At 35.0% G+C, this 18355-nt stretch overlaps 1 protein-coding gene across 1 annotated transcript; it reads left to right on the forward strand.

The window, feature by feature from the left end:
• The first annotated feature begins 3390 nt into the window (after window positions 1–3390).
• LOC110805496 (vesicle-fusing ATPase) lies at window positions 3391–18130 on the forward strand. Its single transcript, XM_022011106.2, has 21 exons — window positions 3391–3788; window positions 4480–4575; window positions 4653–4737; window positions 4964–5014; window positions 6787–6954; window positions 7118–7272; window positions 7357–7465; window positions 9477–9576; window positions 9727–9782; window positions 10417–10482; window positions 10564–10646; window positions 10762–10895; window positions 11006–11216; window positions 11811–11942; window positions 12028–12088; window positions 12177–12236; window positions 12725–12783; window positions 12873–12960; window positions 16661–16783; window positions 17352–17417; window positions 17589–18130. The coding sequence occupies exons 1-21, from the start codon at window positions 3631–3633 to the stop codon at window positions 17730–17732; spliced, it is 2205 nt and encodes a 734-aa protein (XP_021866798.2). The 5' UTR covers window positions 3391–3630; the 3' UTR covers window positions 17733–18130.
• The last annotated feature ends 225 nt before the right edge of the window (window positions 18131–18355 follow it).

Raw genomic sequence — 18355 nt, forward strand, 5'->3', positions numbered from 1 at the left:
ATAGACTTGGTATAGATAAGTTAGGATACATGATATAGCCTAAAATCGAATAATAGTTTCATAATAGAAATCATGTCATACTAAAATATAACTGTAAAAGTGATTCATTTGATGATAATATATTTTTATAGGTAGGTGAATCACTTCGCAATCCTATATGACTAAATTTTCGATTTGATACATTTACTTGATTTAAGGTCATAAACCATAATCACAAGGTCTATCTCATGCAAATGCAAAACAAATATGAATCAAGCATGCAAAGTCATTTAACAAATTTAATAAAAACACTTGAATAATTAATTGTGTGGAGGTGAGTGAGGTCAATTCAGAAAGATTGAAAGATTACGTTCTATTATATTATACTAATCTTATATGCACGTGATGCATGCGAAATTATATAAAAAACTTAAATTTTATTATTACAACTAATCACAACAAATATTAGGCAAGAAAATATTTTCAAAGTTAATATTTAAAAACATTAAGGTCATAGTATAGGTCAATTTTGCAATCTAAGTTCATATTTAACTAATCACAATGATTGCATCAATCAAAAAATCAATATATGTAAGAAATGTAAATAATAATATTGTAATAGCACAACGATTTGGATTCATAATTACATAAGAGAAATGTATTATGTAGTTCACCCTATGTCCAAGTCGATTCATACATGGTGCTTCAAGTTTCAAACTTTCGATCATGCGCCATAATGATGCACTTGCCAAGTGATACACTATTTTAGCATTGAAAAGAAATCATTAGAGTCAAAAGGGAGAGGTCAGGGAAGTGAAAGTTTTCTAAAAGTCATTAGTTTAACTGCATTCCAAAGAGTATGGATTGAACTAAACTATTAATACCATCAACAATCTCCTTCAAAGGCGACATAGTCGGATATTTAGCTTCATCCTTAGACAAATATGCAAAAAGAAATACAAAACACTAATCAAATTCACCAAACAAAGTTATGAATTCTTAGCCAAATACAAATCCTTCTAAAAACCCCACCTAGTAAGATAAGAATCAATAGGAACTCCATCAGCCGTCAAATCACCACCATCAACGCTAGAAGATCTCTCCAGTTCATCGATTTAACGCCGGATCTTTTGCGTCACACCTTCCATAAACGCATTCGTCTAACAAAACCACCAATCAAATTCAAAAACACCAAACAATCAATATTCAATCACGCACACATTGTCGAAAAAATCGATTGCGAAATCCAAATTAGATTTAAATTGAAAGAAAAACCTAATCAAATTTTGATTCTGCTGTTGTTGTTGCTGTTGTTTGCGATTGTTGAAGGAGGATTTATTGTTGGTACGCCTGAAAATCACCAAAAGAGCGTTTCCCCATCAATAAATCCACTCTTTGTTGAGCGATATGATCCATCGGCGAAAACAACATCGTCGTCGTCGAAAAACCCAAACGTCATCTTTTCCTTCTTCTTCTTCTCACCTTCCAATTGTTTGATTTGAGGCTAATACATTAGAAAACGAACAAACGCAAAAACTTATTAGAAATCCAAATCAGATTTCTAAAACCTAATCAAAAGCAAAACCACGTTATAAATACGCTTTCAATTAGTAATGAAAATTGCAAAAATGAAAACAAAGTAGCAATTAAAATCCCTAGTTTGTAAAATTGGAATCGCAAAAACATAACCAAATCGAAAGAAACAACAAAGTCGATGCAAAAAAAAGAAAAAGGAATTGATTGTATGAATTACATGAGGATGAGATCGAAGGTGAGGGAACTGAAGATTAGAGACCTTTGAATAAAGGTAGGAGAGAGAAAGTACGTGAGAGTGAAGCGGAGAATGAAGTGAAGTTCGTGTTTTACGCGAAGGGTTTGAGAGTAAAAGGGTAATGGGTATTTTATTCTTTTCTAAAGGAACACCCAAAGTGTGATTACGTTATTGCCTCTCAGCTCTTCACTTATATAATAGAGATTCTTTGAGATTTTGAAAATTAAATAAGGTATACTGGCTGAATTTCTAAATCAAAGAAATCGGAATTAAAAAATTACAGTTTGGGTAACCTCTACTGTAGAATTTATTGTGATTTTTTTGAAACTTATTTTTGTAAAATTCTAAATGTCATGGTCTTGTCTATATTTTACTGCAACTTTTGTGTAAGACCGCCTTACCGAAAAGACCACTTTGATTGCTTAACTAATTGGTTCCATTGCTTAACTAATTAGTTCTAGTGATTAACTAATTAGTTTTGTTGCTTAACTAATTGGTTTCAGTGCTTAACTAATTAGTTACAATGCTTAACTAATTAGTTTTTGTGTTTAACTAATTGATTTCATTGCTTAACTTATATAACACCAAGGTGGTCTTTTGCGTAAGACCACCTTAGATAAAAGTGTGTATATATTTTAGGCTAATGTGAAATTTTTTGTTTTATGAATTTTGAAGAGTAACGATATTTTACATAACTATAAACAAAGTGGACAAAAAAAAATAATAAAGAAATTGGTTTAACACTAAAGTTCCACCATCTTTCACTTGAATTTTCTTATGCACTTTCTCACTTCAATTTATTTTTGAGAAAAATATTTTTTGGTGATCAACATACATATAGTAAAAAAAAAAACTCAAGCACATTTCATCTATTACTACTCAAGAGGAATGACACGTGTCAATTCCTGGTGTGATTTTTTCCCGCCAAAAACCACTTTCCCAAAAATATGTATCTGTTTTATTTTATTTTATTCCTTATCTTTTTTTTATAAACTATTTATGTATGAAAACAAAATTTAATTTGTAAATTATGGTAATAATAGATATGACGTAATAATAATCATTCTAAATTGGTACTCCCTCCGTCTCTTTTTGTTTTTTACGTTTGATATTTTGCACGCTTTTTAACGACTAATTAATGTGCATTGAGATTCTTCTAAATTTTTTATGTAAACGAGGAGAATTACGTTTATTTATATTTTTTTCACTCTTATCAAAATTTTGATATTGGAAAAATGATAAAAAGTTAATGTCTTAATGGAAAAGTGTGAGAGATTAAATGACCAAATGGATTTAATTGGTTAAAATAATAATTAGACACAAAATTTGTTAAATATTAAATCATTTATGTGATAATATAAAAGGAAATGTAAAGAAAATTTTGGGACACCCAAAAAGGAAAACGTAAAAAAAAAAAGAGACGGATGGAGTAATATTTTAGTCAAATCGCTGTATTAATAATGAAAAATATATCACTCAATATTTTGGTCAAATTACCATATTAGCATTTTAAATATGCACATTAAATGAATAAATTTAACGAATATGTTAAAAATATTTTAACTATGCAGTAGTTTGGGAGATAATCCGTTATATATTTTGTGAATAAAATGATTAAAAATCCATACGTGCACGAGATCTAATGTAGTATACACTTAAACTCGAAGTAGGAGAATAAAAATGAAAGCAAGTTTTGGGTGTGTGGGGGGGATTGTATTGACAAATTTTCCCGACCCAAAATGTAAAAAAATGTCTATGATCAGCTGGAATTTTCTCATATTTCTTAACCGCTAATCTTCTTCAAACACACTGCTTTCAAATTAACAATCCACCATTTCTACTCTCTCTATCTCACACCTCTCAAGCTCCATTGTTCAGAAATGGCGAATGATACAATGATCGTCACAAACACACCGGCCAGAGATCTCGTCTCCACCAATTTTGTGTTCTGCTCCGTCGCCGATCTTCGTCGCCTTGCCACCCCTGGATCGCGCCTCATTTTCGCCTTTGTCGGCGATTCTTGGGTCCTTTCCGTTGGATATCCTTTCTTTTACATTTCAATTTTTCAATTGTTTCAATCAAATTAATTATTGATGCTTTTTTTGTTGTTGTTGTTGTTGTTGTTGTTGTTTTTGTTGTGAAATTAGTTTGTTTTATTGGATTCTGCTTGTTATGTTACGTTGTTGAAATTTTGAATCTATTGGATCTATTACGGTGGGTTTGCATACGAATTGCAATGTGTTGTTTGATTATGAGCGGTTGGATAAATTACTGTCCGTTTATATACAAATTGCATTGTGTTGATTGGAATTTTGATCTGTTGGATATATGACTGTGAACTTGTGAACGAATTGCATTGGGTGTGAAGTGTTTGATAGGAACTAAGAAGTGTAGATCACGTTGTTTCTGATCACTTGCTTTCGTGTTGTTAAAGGCTCCAACCATTGGTGAAGTTAAATGTGAATAAGTTATTTGCTAGTAATCCTGTCACATATGCTACTTAGGCTGGGTTGGGGTTGGGTAATTTTGAGTTCGAGTTGTTAAATTGCGTTAGTCAATTGCGAGTAGTTCTGCCACTGAATTTTGAGTGGAATTGTCACATAAGTTTCCATTTAGGATCAATCGAGTTTCAATTTGCAAAATCCTTGATCATGACCCTGGTTTTACAGTTTGGGTTCTTTACCATGATTTTCTGTGGTTAGTTTTGTTGTCTCCTTAACTGTTGACACTTCTCATGATGATATACCCAATGGGAGCATAGGTCTTAATTCTGTTCAACGGAAGTATCTGCGGGTTTCCATCGGGGATTCGATTTCTGTCAGAAGGTTGGGTGGTTTAATATCATCTAGTTGATGATCTTGAAACTTTTGTTTGACTCTTTATCTTTTTCTCTTATTTGTAGATTTGTACCTCCTCAAAATTTTACACTTGCAGTGCTTACTCTTGAATTGGACTATTTATCAAGAGCAAAAGCAAGAGAAGAACAGGTGTGTTCATTTTCCATTTTGTATTGCTGGTTATTGTTTCAAATCAGACATGTTTACTTTTAGAAAAAGGTGTTTTCTAATTGGTCACTTAATGCTTCCATTTTCTTTGCTGTTGTCTCAGTAAGAACTACGTATTCCTACTTAACTCGTTACCTCTAGGCATATTGATTTCTGGGGCTTTACAGTTTGTTTCTATGAACTCTGATTTTTTTTGTTTTGTTATCAGGTTGATGCTATTGTTGTAACTCAGCTAATCAAGAGGAGACTTGTTGACCAGGCAAGTTTATTTTATTTAAATTTTGTGTTTCCTGCTTTAGTTTGTGTGTGTATAACTGTATATATATGTGTGAGCAATTCTTTGCATGCTTGAATCCTGTGGTGCTGCATCAGCTGTAGCGGACTAACTGCACACCACTGACATCAGGACAATGGAAATTCCAAATAGATATTTCATTTTATTGATAGATAGTATTGGCCCCTTTCGTATTTTTTTTTATTTACAGTTGCTATCCAAACCAAAATTACTAACCCGGCAGGACTTTTAAGTCATTTATATCAAAACTAAAGGCAACATTCCTAATTTCCAAAGAGCACTCAGACATTTTGCTGATCCATCTTCCTCATCTAAACTACCTTTATATAACACAAATTTGCAGTCAATCTAAGAGATCTCTAATATCTCTAGTCTAGCAACCAAGTGCTAATCTAAGGTACACTTTAACTATGGTGTTACTTGACTCGTATACTAGTGTTTGACTGTGTACACGTCTGAGTGTCACAATTGGCCTGTTATGGATTTTTTGTGGTTTTAGTTTAGAATGACATGTCGTGTGTCCCCATATTGGAATGTCAAGTATATGGCATGTGTATCTTTGCTTAGCTAAAGGTTTTTGAGTATCATAGCTCTCTAGAGGTAGAACTTAAGCATGCTAATCGCCTAATAGTATATTTGTGGAGCTAATTGAGTTACCGCAACAACAACTATCCTATGGGTACCTTCTTTTCTTGTTCTTCCATGTCCTATCCCCAATAATCACCATGACTGGTTTTTGTACCACACATTTTTATCTTCCAATGCGGGCCTCCTTTCCTCATTTGCCTTCCACCTCCCAGTTCCGAACTTGTACTCCTCATCGTTGTGGATATGATAATATACCCTTTTTAAGCATAATGAAAACCCTATTCCTCTAGCAAAACACCTTACGTTTAGCTTGCGTCACTTGATCCTTCCAGCCTCCCTAATATACGATCGACTCGTATTGACTACATTCCTTGGCTCGATTGTTAAGTGTCGACTTGCTATCCGCTAGGTCACGGGTTCGATCCCTGTAAACATCCTCTTTATAAAAATAAGGGTAAGGCTGCGTATATTAGAACTTCTCCAGACCTGCACTATTAGTGGGAGCCTTGTGCACTGGATACGACCTTTTATTGACTACAAAGAAAGCTAAGAAGCCACAAAATAATCCATTGGTTGGTTCCCACATATTTCCTCCTTCCAAAAGACGGGTTAAAATCGCACATACATTTGTGAAAAGGGATGAGTTTATCCATACCTGTAATCATCCTCAGTTCTTGCATGCCAAATGTGCTTAGCAATAAGATAATTCTTGAATATATGATCTCAGCTGTCCTCATTTTGTACGGAGAAAATGACATGGTGCGATTCTTCATTCCCTCTTTTAGTTAGATTTTTTTCTTCAAAACAAGTGCACTATTAATCAATTTCTAGCAGTACATATTTTGTTTAGGTGTAATGTCCACACTCTGAAGATTTGACTTAAACCTGTGTTCCCCTTTTAGCTATGAGGTCTAAGCTTGGTCATTGGGGAATAAAGACCAGTATCCTAATTTGAAATATCATCAACTTTGTTCAACAATAGTAGTTTATCTTCATAGCTGTTAGCTGGAATATCCATGGAAAGAATTTATAGGCCATCTTTTCTTGAGACCACCGGAAGACCATGTTTAAAATTTGCTTCTTTCATAGAGAGCAAGTTATACTTCTCTGTCCTCTTAACAATTTGTTTGATGACTTACTTTCTGCAGGTCCTGACAGTTGGCCAAAGGGTAACCTTTGAGTTCCTAGGCAATAACTTTCTTTTCACAGTCAACCAGGCTGTTGTTGAGGGACAGGAAAAGTCAGATAGTGAAAGGGGGATACTGTCAGGGGACACATACATTATTTTTGAGGCAGCTGGTGGAAGTGGGATAAAGGTATTGTCTCCAATTCTTTGTACTCGAGCTTGAACTTATATTGCAAGAATTTGATTACTAATCAAGTGATTGTTATCTGTCTTCATTGTGTTCAAATCTGCTAATATTCTGAGATTGTAGAAGCATTGATGGAGAAATAATTGTATCTTAATGTGCTTTTCAGATAATCAATCAGCGTGAATCAGCTAGCAGCAACCTGTTTAAACAAAAAGAATTCAATTTGAAGGAACTTGGTATAGGTGGTCTGGGTGCAGAGTTTGCAGATATATTTCGAAGAGCTTTTGCCTCCAGGGTTTTCCCTCCCCATGTCACTAGCAAGTAATATCTAAGCTTTTAGATGATATGTCTTTGGAATATTTATATTATGAATTACTAATCTATATTTTGCATTGGCTACTGTAGATTGGGAATCAAACATGTTAAAGGAATGCTTCTTTTTGGGCCTCCTGGTACTGGCAAGACTCTGATGGCACGTCAGATAGGAAAAATGTTAAATGGAAAGGATCCAAAGGTATATTTATAAACCTTTGCGGGCTGCTTATTTTTCGAGATAACTGGTTTGACAACTACAAAGTATTATTGACATTTAAATTATTTGCTTTGACTAAAATCTATGAGACATATTTCTGGAGTTCGTATTGGTTCCGAGTAAACGAGATCTGTCAATTGGTCACTGGGCATTATTACATGTTTTTGCATTTACCGATGATGTTGGAAGGAGAGTTATGTGATCGAGTAAACTTGAAACACAGTTGCTGATTCATTTTGTCTACACTTGAACGTAGGAAATTACACTTCCCACCAATTTGCAATTCTGTTATTTAGAAGTGCCAAAGTTGTTGGTTGAAGGAAGTAGAATTTCCACGTAGCTTTGGCCGCCGGGGTGTTACAGCTTATTGGATGATAACATGCTGACAAAAGAAAATATGAGAGAGTAGATGGAAGAACTGGAGCTGTGAAATGTAGTTTAGTCTAACATGCATTTTATGGGGTCACGGGCAACTTGCTACACATATTTTGCATCTCTAATCAAAATAAGTTAGAGCCTATGGCGTAGATTGGAAATTCTTTGGGGGTTTTTCGTGTAAATCCTTTCTTTTTTGTTCAAGCAGATCTCCTAAATAGACTTTAGCAAATTTCATATGGAACGGAAAATTCCTTTTTGGTGCGAGCTTTTGTGTGGACGCTAGCTTTGAGAAGGATCAACACAAAGGTTAGCTTTTAAGGTGGAGGCCGAGGATGGCTATCTCACCCGACATTTGTTTGTTCTGCTCTTGCTTACTCGTGTTTCTTCTTCGCATACCCCATGTTACGTACGGGGACTTTTTAGGGTGCATACAAAGGTTTGGGTTTGTCATACGAATGTAAAGGATTTGTTGCAAATTCATTTTGTGGGGTTTGGAAGGATGAAGGAGAAAAAGAAGTTGTTGTGGCGAAATGCCATGATGTCTTATCTTGTAAACAATTTGGTTGAAATGGAGTGGCCATATCTCTAATGGAGTTCGCTTGATCACGTGATGGCTTATGGAATAAGGTTACTCTGTCAGCGTCAATACGGGCTAGGGAACTGGGGTTTTAGGCGATACAAAGGAATCGGGCTATTTTTTAAGTATTTATTTGTATCTCTGCGTGGGTACACCTTGTCCTCTTGCTATATTCCTCTTTTTGAGTTCTTATAATATTTTTTTGCTTTCAAAAAAACAATATCGAATACTACTCAGCTTCCTCAAATGTGCACTAACAAATTGTGTAGTGGGATAAGAGCCTGAATAGAGTGGCCTATCTTCTACTATATAGATACCATGTGTTTATATAACAGTATTTAATGAGTAAAATATACATGATCAACAGTTATTAATTAAACTTTGCTGATCTTTTGATCTTGACCATTCAGAATTTTAGATTTTGGAATCTTTCACCGTACCTTGTTGGTAAAATTAATAAAAAATAAGAAAGGAACAAAACAAGCAAAAGAGAGAGTCTGCAGAATGTACCCACACCAAATAAAAAGATTTTATGGTTTGTTTGAGATGTTCAATGAACAATAATTGCTTGTTGTTGTGAATTTGTGATTTACTACCTCTATTCCTTTTGAATCTTCACGATTTGACACGCTTAACAACACAAAACTTTTAACATTAAAATCTCTAATGCTTAGAATATCAATAAGTGAAAATTTAAAAAGTTGATATTTAAAAATACATATGGAGACAAATGTAACAAGATCCGACATGACATAGCTATATTTTCCCTTACGTAAAATCACCAACGATGGTCAAGGTGGAGTATGTGAATAGTACAAAAGTACAAAGTGTATAAATTAAGTTTGAACGGAGGTGCTATTGCATATTTGTTGCTTCATGGACACTGAACCACAATAACCTTCTTAAAGAATGTATTGCCTTTACTTTATCGCTCTATACAAAATAAATTATGCATAGCTTATCTTCTAGCAACTATTTCTTGAGTTTTCTGTTTCATTATCTAAGAAATCGTACCTTTAATTTTACATTATTGCTTAGATTGTAAATGGGCCAGAAGTATTGAGCAAGTTTGTTGGTGAGACTGAGAAGAACATCAGGGATCTATTTGCTGATGCTGAGCATGACCAGAGAACGCGAGGTACCATAGATTATATATGTTGCATTTGGATTGTATTTTGGAGCTATGCCTGTCCTGGTTTTATTTTTCTTGATCACAAAGGAAGTAATAGATTTGTTTGCTGTATAAAGTTTCTTTTTCTTTGCTTAAATTTTAATTTGTACTTTTCAGGAGATCAAAGTGATCTGCATGTTATTATCTTTGACGAAGTAGATGCTATTTGTAAGGTAAGATAGTGAGTTCAATGGAAGCTTCATAGTTATTTGTTTCTGTTATAGATATGACATCCTCCGCAAGGTCTACTGTTTCATTACTGGATATACACATGCGCACACTTGTATGCACATATACCTCCTTTCATTCTACAACTACTGTTCTCCTCTCTTATCCATTATGGTGATGTTAATCTTGTGTATATAAAGTTTATCTAGCTGCTGGATAGCCCTTGTGTCACACTCGTATGATTGCATTCACAGACCATTGAGGTTCATAATGTTATTCTCTCTCTTGTTGTTGTTTGTTTTTGGTGTTTATGAAACATCATATTTGCCTCTTGTAAACTCCATGTTTACACTCAGGTTTTATATTGTCCTAGTGGACTTCTGACTTATGCTTGTGTAATAAATGAGCAAATTAACGGGGGATTTTACCTATAGCGTATAAGTGTTGTGGGGTTAGTTTTAAAAAATGGCTTAAGCCTGTCTTTATTTGATTAACTGTATGGTATGTAATTCGGATGTCAAAGTGGAAAGCAGGATATCCACTAAGAATAGGAAGGAGGTATATAAACATTGCACTTTTTGTTGTTGTTTTCATATACCTAATTCAAGTGTATACATTCTCTTTCTTTGAACTTTTCAGTCAAGAGGTTCAACTAGGGATGGTACAGGTGTTCATGATAGCATTGTCAACCAGCTCCTAACAAAGGTAGCTTGAAGATTGGCTGTTTCTCTGTTTAAGATAGTAAATGTTCAGAAAATCTTTTATTGAAATCTTTTTGTTCTTTAGATTGATGGGGTGGAGGCCCTCAATAATGTTTTGTTGATTGGGATGACCAACAGAAAAGATTTGCTTGATGAAGCACTTTTAAGGTGAGCTGTTTGCTGACTTCTCACTGTTGAAATTTTTTTTAAGATAAAAGGTATATCTTTTGGAAGTCAATTGAGGATCTATTGAATAGTCATGTTGATTGTTCCTTCTTGACAGGCCTGGACGTTTGGAGGTTCAGGTGGAGATAAGCCTCCCGGATGAAGCTGGTCGTCTTCAAATTCTTGAAATTCATACTACGAAAATGAAAGAAAATTCTTTTCTTGCACCAGATATTAGTTTGGCTGAGCTGGGTATGCAGTTTGGTTGTGAATGCTCTTTGTTATGTTGTAGTGAATCCGTACCTTGATAAAGATTTTCTAAAATAACCTAAGAGTATTTACACCTGTCCACATTATTGTAGCTGCTAGAACAAAGAACTATAGTGGAGCAGAGCTTGAAGGTGTTGTAAAGAGTGCTGTCTCATATGCTTTGAACCGGCAATTAAACATGGATGATCTTAATAAGCCAGTGGATGAGGAGAACATAAAAGTTACCATGAAGGACTTTTTGGAAGCAGTTGACGAAATCAAACCAGCATTTGGAGCATCTACTAGTGATCTTGAACGATGCAGGTAGGGTTCTTAGGATCTTACTGTGCTATAATATGCATTACTGATTTACTCCCTTCTTCCCACTTTAATTGTTACAATTTTCATTTACATCTGTCCCAATTTAATTGTCACATTTCCTTTTACAGCATGAACCCAGTATCAAAAGTTATGGACCCACATTTATCTCTCATTCAATTAAAATATACATTTACTATCTCTTGTCACATCTACATTTTCTATTAAAATATATTAGATAAGCCTATAACAACTTATCGCATAGAATGGACCCACATTCTCTCTCATTCAATTAAAATATTCATTTACCATCTCTTATCACATCTACTTTTTCTATTAAAATATATTCGATAAGCATATAACAACTTATCGCATAGAACTCTGTGAAAGCCTTATTGCGACGATTAAATTGGGACAGAGTGAGTATTAATTGGCTTTGGCTTTGGCTTTGGCTTTGGCTTTGGCTTAGGCTTATACTATGTTTCCATCTGGTAGTTTAGGAGATGTGACCCTTTTGTTGTAACTAGCATGCTTCCTATTCATTAGCTAGATCCTATCTTGTTTGAGTTTTTCATATCACATCACGGTTAAAACTGGTAGGCTAAATGGCATGGTGGATTGTGGTGTTCGCCATGAGCACATCCAGCAACGCGCTATGCTACTAGCAGAACAAGTAAAAATTAGCAAAGGCAGCCCAATCTTGACATGTCTTCTGGAAGGTCCAAGTGGCAGGTATTAATTAAATCTTCTTATCTATTTACCTTACTTTTCCTTTTGCATTCTAGATGACAATTGTTCCTAATTCTGTCCTCTGTAGTGGGAAGACTGCAATGGCTGCTACAGTTGGTATCTGTAGTGATTTCCCATATGTGAAGATTGTAAGTTTTCAGCTTATTGGTTTAATCATGAATTTTCAAGATACATGACTGAAACATATTGTATTTGTTTTTTTGTAATTATGAGTAGGTTTCATCAGAGTCCATGATTGGTCTCAGCGAAAGTACGAAATGTGCCCATATTGTCAAGGTTCATTACTATTTCACTTTTTTGGTTGTTCATACTTTATGTGTAAATGTATTTTTAGGGTGCGTTCTCTTCACCCGATATTCACTTGTCTTAACTTATTTTCCTGAATTTATTTGAACTTGTTTTTCTTTAACTAAACTTATTGGTTATTGTAGTGGTGAATTGAACTTGGGTAGCCCCTATTTTCTTGAACTTAACTTATCTGAATATAATTTTCCTGAATTTAGTAAAAATATGGTGAGGAGAATGGTTCCTTTGTGATTATATTGTTAAAATAAATTTGTTTTCGTTATCACATGATTCACATTATACATTTTATACTTGTTTAAGTTGTTATACTGTTATTCATGTGTACAAGCATACAACTGTCAAATTAGGCATGTAGCATTATTGCATGCGTCCTTTATTTTTCCTTTATTTGGTATTATTTTTTTGACAGCCAATGCTAACTATTTGAGTTTCACCTTTGGTTTAATTCTTATTTGTAGGTATTTGAGGATGCTTATAGGTCACCCCTGAGCATAATAATACTTGATGATATTGAGAGGTGAGGTGACATTGAAAAAAATGTTACTCATTGTATTTTTTTTTTAATTTGTCTTCATGTTAGATCTTAGCTTAACTTCTTTCCTGCAGGCTAGTAGAGTATGTGGCTATCGGCCCACGGTTTTCGAATATCATTTCGCAAACATTGATGGTCCTCTTGAAACGACTTCCTCCACTGGTGTGTTCTTGAATTCCCATGCTTTAAGAATTAATCCCTATGCGGAAATTTCTAATTATTTCTAATGCATACAACTTCTGTCTCTCTACTTATTGCTAGGTTTTTTTGCTTGTCTTTTTTTCCATCTTTTCTTTGCTAGTTGAAATACAATTATAGAGCATTTTTTATGAGCAGTTGGTTGCTCAACTTAACTTACTTTTGCAGTTTTGCTCAACTTATTTTTGTTGGACTTACTAAACTATTTTTGCCCAAAGAAACTTATTCTTGCTGAAACTTTTTTTTAATTAAGCTGAGAACAGAGCTAGTAATTGTAAGGATGTGGTAGATGGGAGTGCATTGAGTTTACTTGAATGAAGGTCCAATGTGGAGCAGTAAAGTGAGAAAAGTTACTTTAGAATTTTGCACTTGTTTCAGAATATGAATTGCTAAACAATTGTCTCTTTCCGAGTTGTTTGAAAGCAGTATGAAAAGTATTAGAAAGATACCTAGGGATGTCGCCCAAAATACTCAAGGAGAGATATACACAATGACAAACAGCAAAAGGGCATTAAGAGAGAATTAAATTCCCGAAGTTATAAAATGACACTTGATTTAGTCAAGGAATAAGAAATGATATGGACCCTGCGACTCAAATTATACAAAAGTGTCTAAAAAGATAACTTGAATTCTTCACTTAAACAAGCTATGATGTCAAGATTCTGCCAATGCCTCTCCTCTTATTGCACACCCAATAACTAAGGAACCAACTCCCATAGTTTTTTAGCCTTCTTTTACCATGCTACCTTAACATATTTGATCTCCTGGGTAAATCTGAGAGTCTTAAAATATAGAAAATCCCCCATGGCATAAAGACTGCAATGGAGGGATGGAAAATAAGTGGGCTAATGTTTTATCTGTTTTCTCACAATATCCCTACCTTTTAAAATTGAAGTTCCTTTCTTTGACAGTCTTCCCTGAATATCTTCCCCTCAATTGCTGCAGTGAAGCAGCTAGCCTTCAACTAGTCATGGTCCATAAATAAACATGAACGAGCAAGGATTGAAATAAATCCCTTAATTTTTCTGGCGGGAAGGGGATTGGTAGCTGAAGGAGTTTCTTTGGTTCCTCTTTGCCTTCTAGAATCTCTATATAAGATCTAGTCAACACTGTTTCTTCCAGCATTGTCTGTTTTAATTAAAAGGTAAGCTTGTATATAAGCGCAAAAACGTAAGCGGAAGCTTATAACAGGCAAAAACCCTCCCTTGAGGGGGGAAAAGACCCTATTCGCCCTTGGAGCTTCCAAGTCAAGAGTCAAGCCCACTTTCACTCTTTAGTACAACAAAACAGCCACCAAGGCAAACAATCATAAAAACAAAACCAAACAACCTAGAAAGTAAATTACAACTGAAAAAACCATCTACAATCATTTACATTCAACTTCTTAGGAAGAATAGCTCGTATTCTATCCTTTACATCATCCTTGACGTGCTTCACAGTAGCTTCAATCGTGGGGATATAATTGCTCCAATAACCTGCATTTCTAGCTACCCAAATATAATAAACACAAGCACAAACAGCAGCAGTAATAACAACCTTTTAACTTAAGAGAGTTTTTGTCTCGCAATCCAAACTCACAACAAACTGAAGTTCCTGTGAGGAGTATTGATCTGAAGCCACACCTTAATGGCAGAGAAACAGGCTGCACTATAATCACACTCAAAAGTCAAAACTGAAGTTCCAGCATTGTTTTCTCCACCCAATTCCACTGTTATTATGTTTGATCTTACATTTTTTCTATTTTATCTCATGAAAATTTTATTCCCCTCCCTGTGTTAGCCAAAATAGTATTTCCACTCCATAGGGATATTGTGTTCTCCAAAATCCAAATACCGTCCATCTTGTACTGAAATTTCCCTCAAGCTGCTAGCCCGTTAGCTGTGCAACTGGTCCTTTTCTGCCGGTAATCTTCACCAGAATATTGGAGTTTCAAAACCTAAGATCAAAACCTAAGATCTTTTTATTTTGCAGTTGTTACTTGATGATGAAGAGTGTGTGAACTTAGTTTTGAGTAAGAGTTGAATAAATGATGATACATTGTTATTGCTACTTGATGTCGAAGAGCATGTGAACTCAGTGTTGAGAAGGAGTTGAGTTGATGATGATAGTTTGTTGAGTAAAAGTAAGTTCCTATTTGGTAATTAGCTGTTAGCTATTACTCGGTCGGTTTGACCAGCTGTTAGTTGTTTGTATTAGCTGGTTGAATTAGCTACTTGTGTAAAGTGTTTGGTGAATTAGTGGTTAGCTATTACTACCTCCGTTCCTGAAAGTTCTTTACGCCATGGAATATGTGTCCGAAGTAACTTTGACTGTAAATTCTCGCTCTTATATACATCAAAACGTTATCATGTAAGATCTTGTTAGATTGGTCTCGGTATGTTTTTTCAGAATATCAACTTTTTATAATTTTTTCACATTCGGATTTGGATATATTAGTGGTTAAATAGTGCATTAGTGTCCGTGCAAATAGTAAGTGTAAAAAAATTTAAGGAACGTAGGTAGTAGTCCATACTCATGTTCATTCTTTATTAAAATCAACTCATGTTCATTAAACTCCGTGCCGGTCAAAGTACACCAATCATTTCCATACGGAGGGAGTAGTTGTTTAATGGTAAATGTTCGATTAAGGACATTTACATAAAATGGTGTAGGTAGGTAAGAGTTGTAATTTTATTCAATATTAGGATAAAGTATTAAAGTTAGTCATTTTAGTAAGAGTTGTAATTTTATTCAATATTAGGATAAAGTTAGTCATTTTACACCCACTTCTTCAAACTTGTGATTGAAAAAGCTCAATATAAGAGCTTTTTCAAATTTGGTTTTTTCATCCAAAATTCTCATAACCAAATACTTCAATTAGCTTTTTGAAATGGTCAAAACTCTAATTCACCCCAATAAACTATTTTTTCTCCAATCTGCTCATAACCAAACACCCCTTAAGAATGTAAACGTTCGGGGTTGGTGGGCAGGTTTATGTGTCAATGGATATGTTTGACACTTGCATTTGGGATGGGGACCTTGGGTACTGTTACCTCATTTTGTCTTGGATTTATTTGTCTTGTGTTATGAATTCATGTCGGATAAGTTTTGGTTAGTCTTTATGAGAAAACGGACGGACGACCGTCCGTTTTGGGCTCCGTGTCCAATGGGACAGGCGGACAACTAATAATGAGATTGAGGGACACCAATGAAATAAACAAGGGCTTTAGAAATCCCATACGCTTCTTGATATTCTTTCCGGAAAGGAGGGCACAACAAAGCAGCCGTTTCCACTTTCCCACCAGGCAGGGCGGAAGGTGGACACAGGACACAGGTCATAACACACTCTTTGCATAACAAATCTACTTTGGAGTTTACCTATTCGCTCTCTTTGGCTTAGTCACTCTAGTGCTTCTTGAGAGTGGATGTCGTGGGTAAGCGAAAAGATGGGGTTTAAGGGTCCCAGGATGTGTACAATTTATGCGTTTTGGCATTGCCTATGAAAGGTCTTTTTGTTATCCTTGATTAGTATTCTTAAATAAAAATAGAGTTGATTTTTTAGAAACTCTTCTAAAAGAATATAGTAATTTTTAACTCTCTAATGTTATCGTTTACAATTGACTGGTGCTTTATTATGGCAGTGTATTTTCTGTATGAATCATAATATCTGTGTATATGTCTCCAGGGAAAGAAACTTCTTGTGATAGGGACAACCAGTGAAGTTGGTTTCTTGGATTCAATTGGCATTCGTGATGCGTTCTCGGTTACCTATAATGTTCCAACCTTGAAAACTGAAGATGCCCGAACGGTAAGCTAATCTGTCTCCATGTTAAAATTACTACTGTAAAATGGTCTGGGTCTGCTTTCTTGCTGAGTAATGTGATTGTGTTTTTTCTACAGTCTTTAGTGTTCTGTAAATGAAGTGTGAAGTATATCTTTCTTCTGCCTACCGCCCTTCATCTTTTGGGACCCGTAGCTTACAATAGTGTTACGAGCTTACAACTAACGAAAAGGACTGTCCTATATAGTTAGCCATACACCTCTCCTGACTGATATGTGAAGCTTCCAATCATGGTGTACAATGTTTTCTGTGGATGTCTTCTGTGTTTTTGAATGATTATATTTTGGGTGTCGCTATTGTAGCGTGGTAGCTAGCTGGGTTCTTGAATATGTAGGAAATTTATACTCCGTGCCCGGTTAGCATGTGCTAGTGAAAAATCTGTTGACCTTTAGGATCTGTAATTGGTTCTTCTCATCATCTGGTGGAAAAAGATATGGGCTAACCTTTTTCTTTTTTTTTTTTGAAACGGTAAAATCTTCCTTTTTCTTTTTCTTGGATACTTAGTGCTGTTTTCTTTCTTTCTTTGGCTATTCAGGTTTTGCATCAACTCAATGTCTTCTCAGAGGATGACATCGATTCTGCTGCTGAGGCCTTAAATGATGTAAGTTATCCTCTTTCAATTTCCTTTTATTGATTTAAGTTTAGACCTCTTTGGATTTTTTTATCAAGGAAACTTTAGGTGTAGGCTCAAGTAAAAGTGAGAGCTTGAATTTGAAAATATTTCCGTCCAAAACTCTTAGTTGTCCCCTTAATTAATTATGTTGCTTTGCAGATGCCAATCAAGAAACTGTATATGTTAATTGAAATGGCTGCTCAAGGAGAGCATGGTGGTAAAGCAGAAGCCATTTACGGTGGAACAGAAAAGATTAACTTGTTACACTTCTATGACTGTCTTCAGGACCTCGTCCGGTACTGATTCAGCATACAATGTTGAGTTCTGATATTTTTGCTTACTTTGTGGCTGGTTCTGTGAATTTTTCTCGCTAAGTTTTCCAGATTTGGCAAAAGTTGATCAGATAGTAGTGTGATATACTTGTATACAATCTGTTGTCCCTCGTTTATGATTTTCGTGCCCAATCTTTCTTTGGAGCCCCAGCAGTCTAGCGATGGTTTTATAGCTTAGACTGTTTTCTGGAGTGTACCCTGGACCTTACAGATTTAACCAATCTACTTGTCACAATTTTCTATTTATTCGCTCAGGTTTTGGAGCTTGTTATATTAGAATTGTAATACTCGGTTTGTAACCCTTGTTTCCATGTATATGACGGTTCCCTATTCCATGGTGATTAGATATGCACATGGTTTTGCCTTCTATATGCTTGACTTTGTGATGAAGGTTTTGTTACAGAGAACTTGACATCAAATCTGCAAAGGAAAATAGAAATAAAATAAAATAATGTTTCACTCTGTCTTCACTAACGCCATATTTTCCTTTGATAAACTCAAATCATTCTCAAACACCCCTTTTCAAGTTTGATTTGGTCTTCCCTTACCCCTAACAATACCATCAGTTTTCCACTCTTCAAGCCTTTTATTAGG

The sequence above is a fragment of the Spinacia oleracea genome, chromosome 4 (genome assembly GCF_020520425.1).
Source record: "Spinacia oleracea cultivar Varoflay chromosome 4, BTI_SOV_V1, whole genome shotgun sequence".
Classification (NCBI taxonomy): domain Eukaryota; kingdom Viridiplantae; phylum Streptophyta; class Magnoliopsida; order Caryophyllales; family Amaranthaceae; genus Spinacia; species Spinacia oleracea.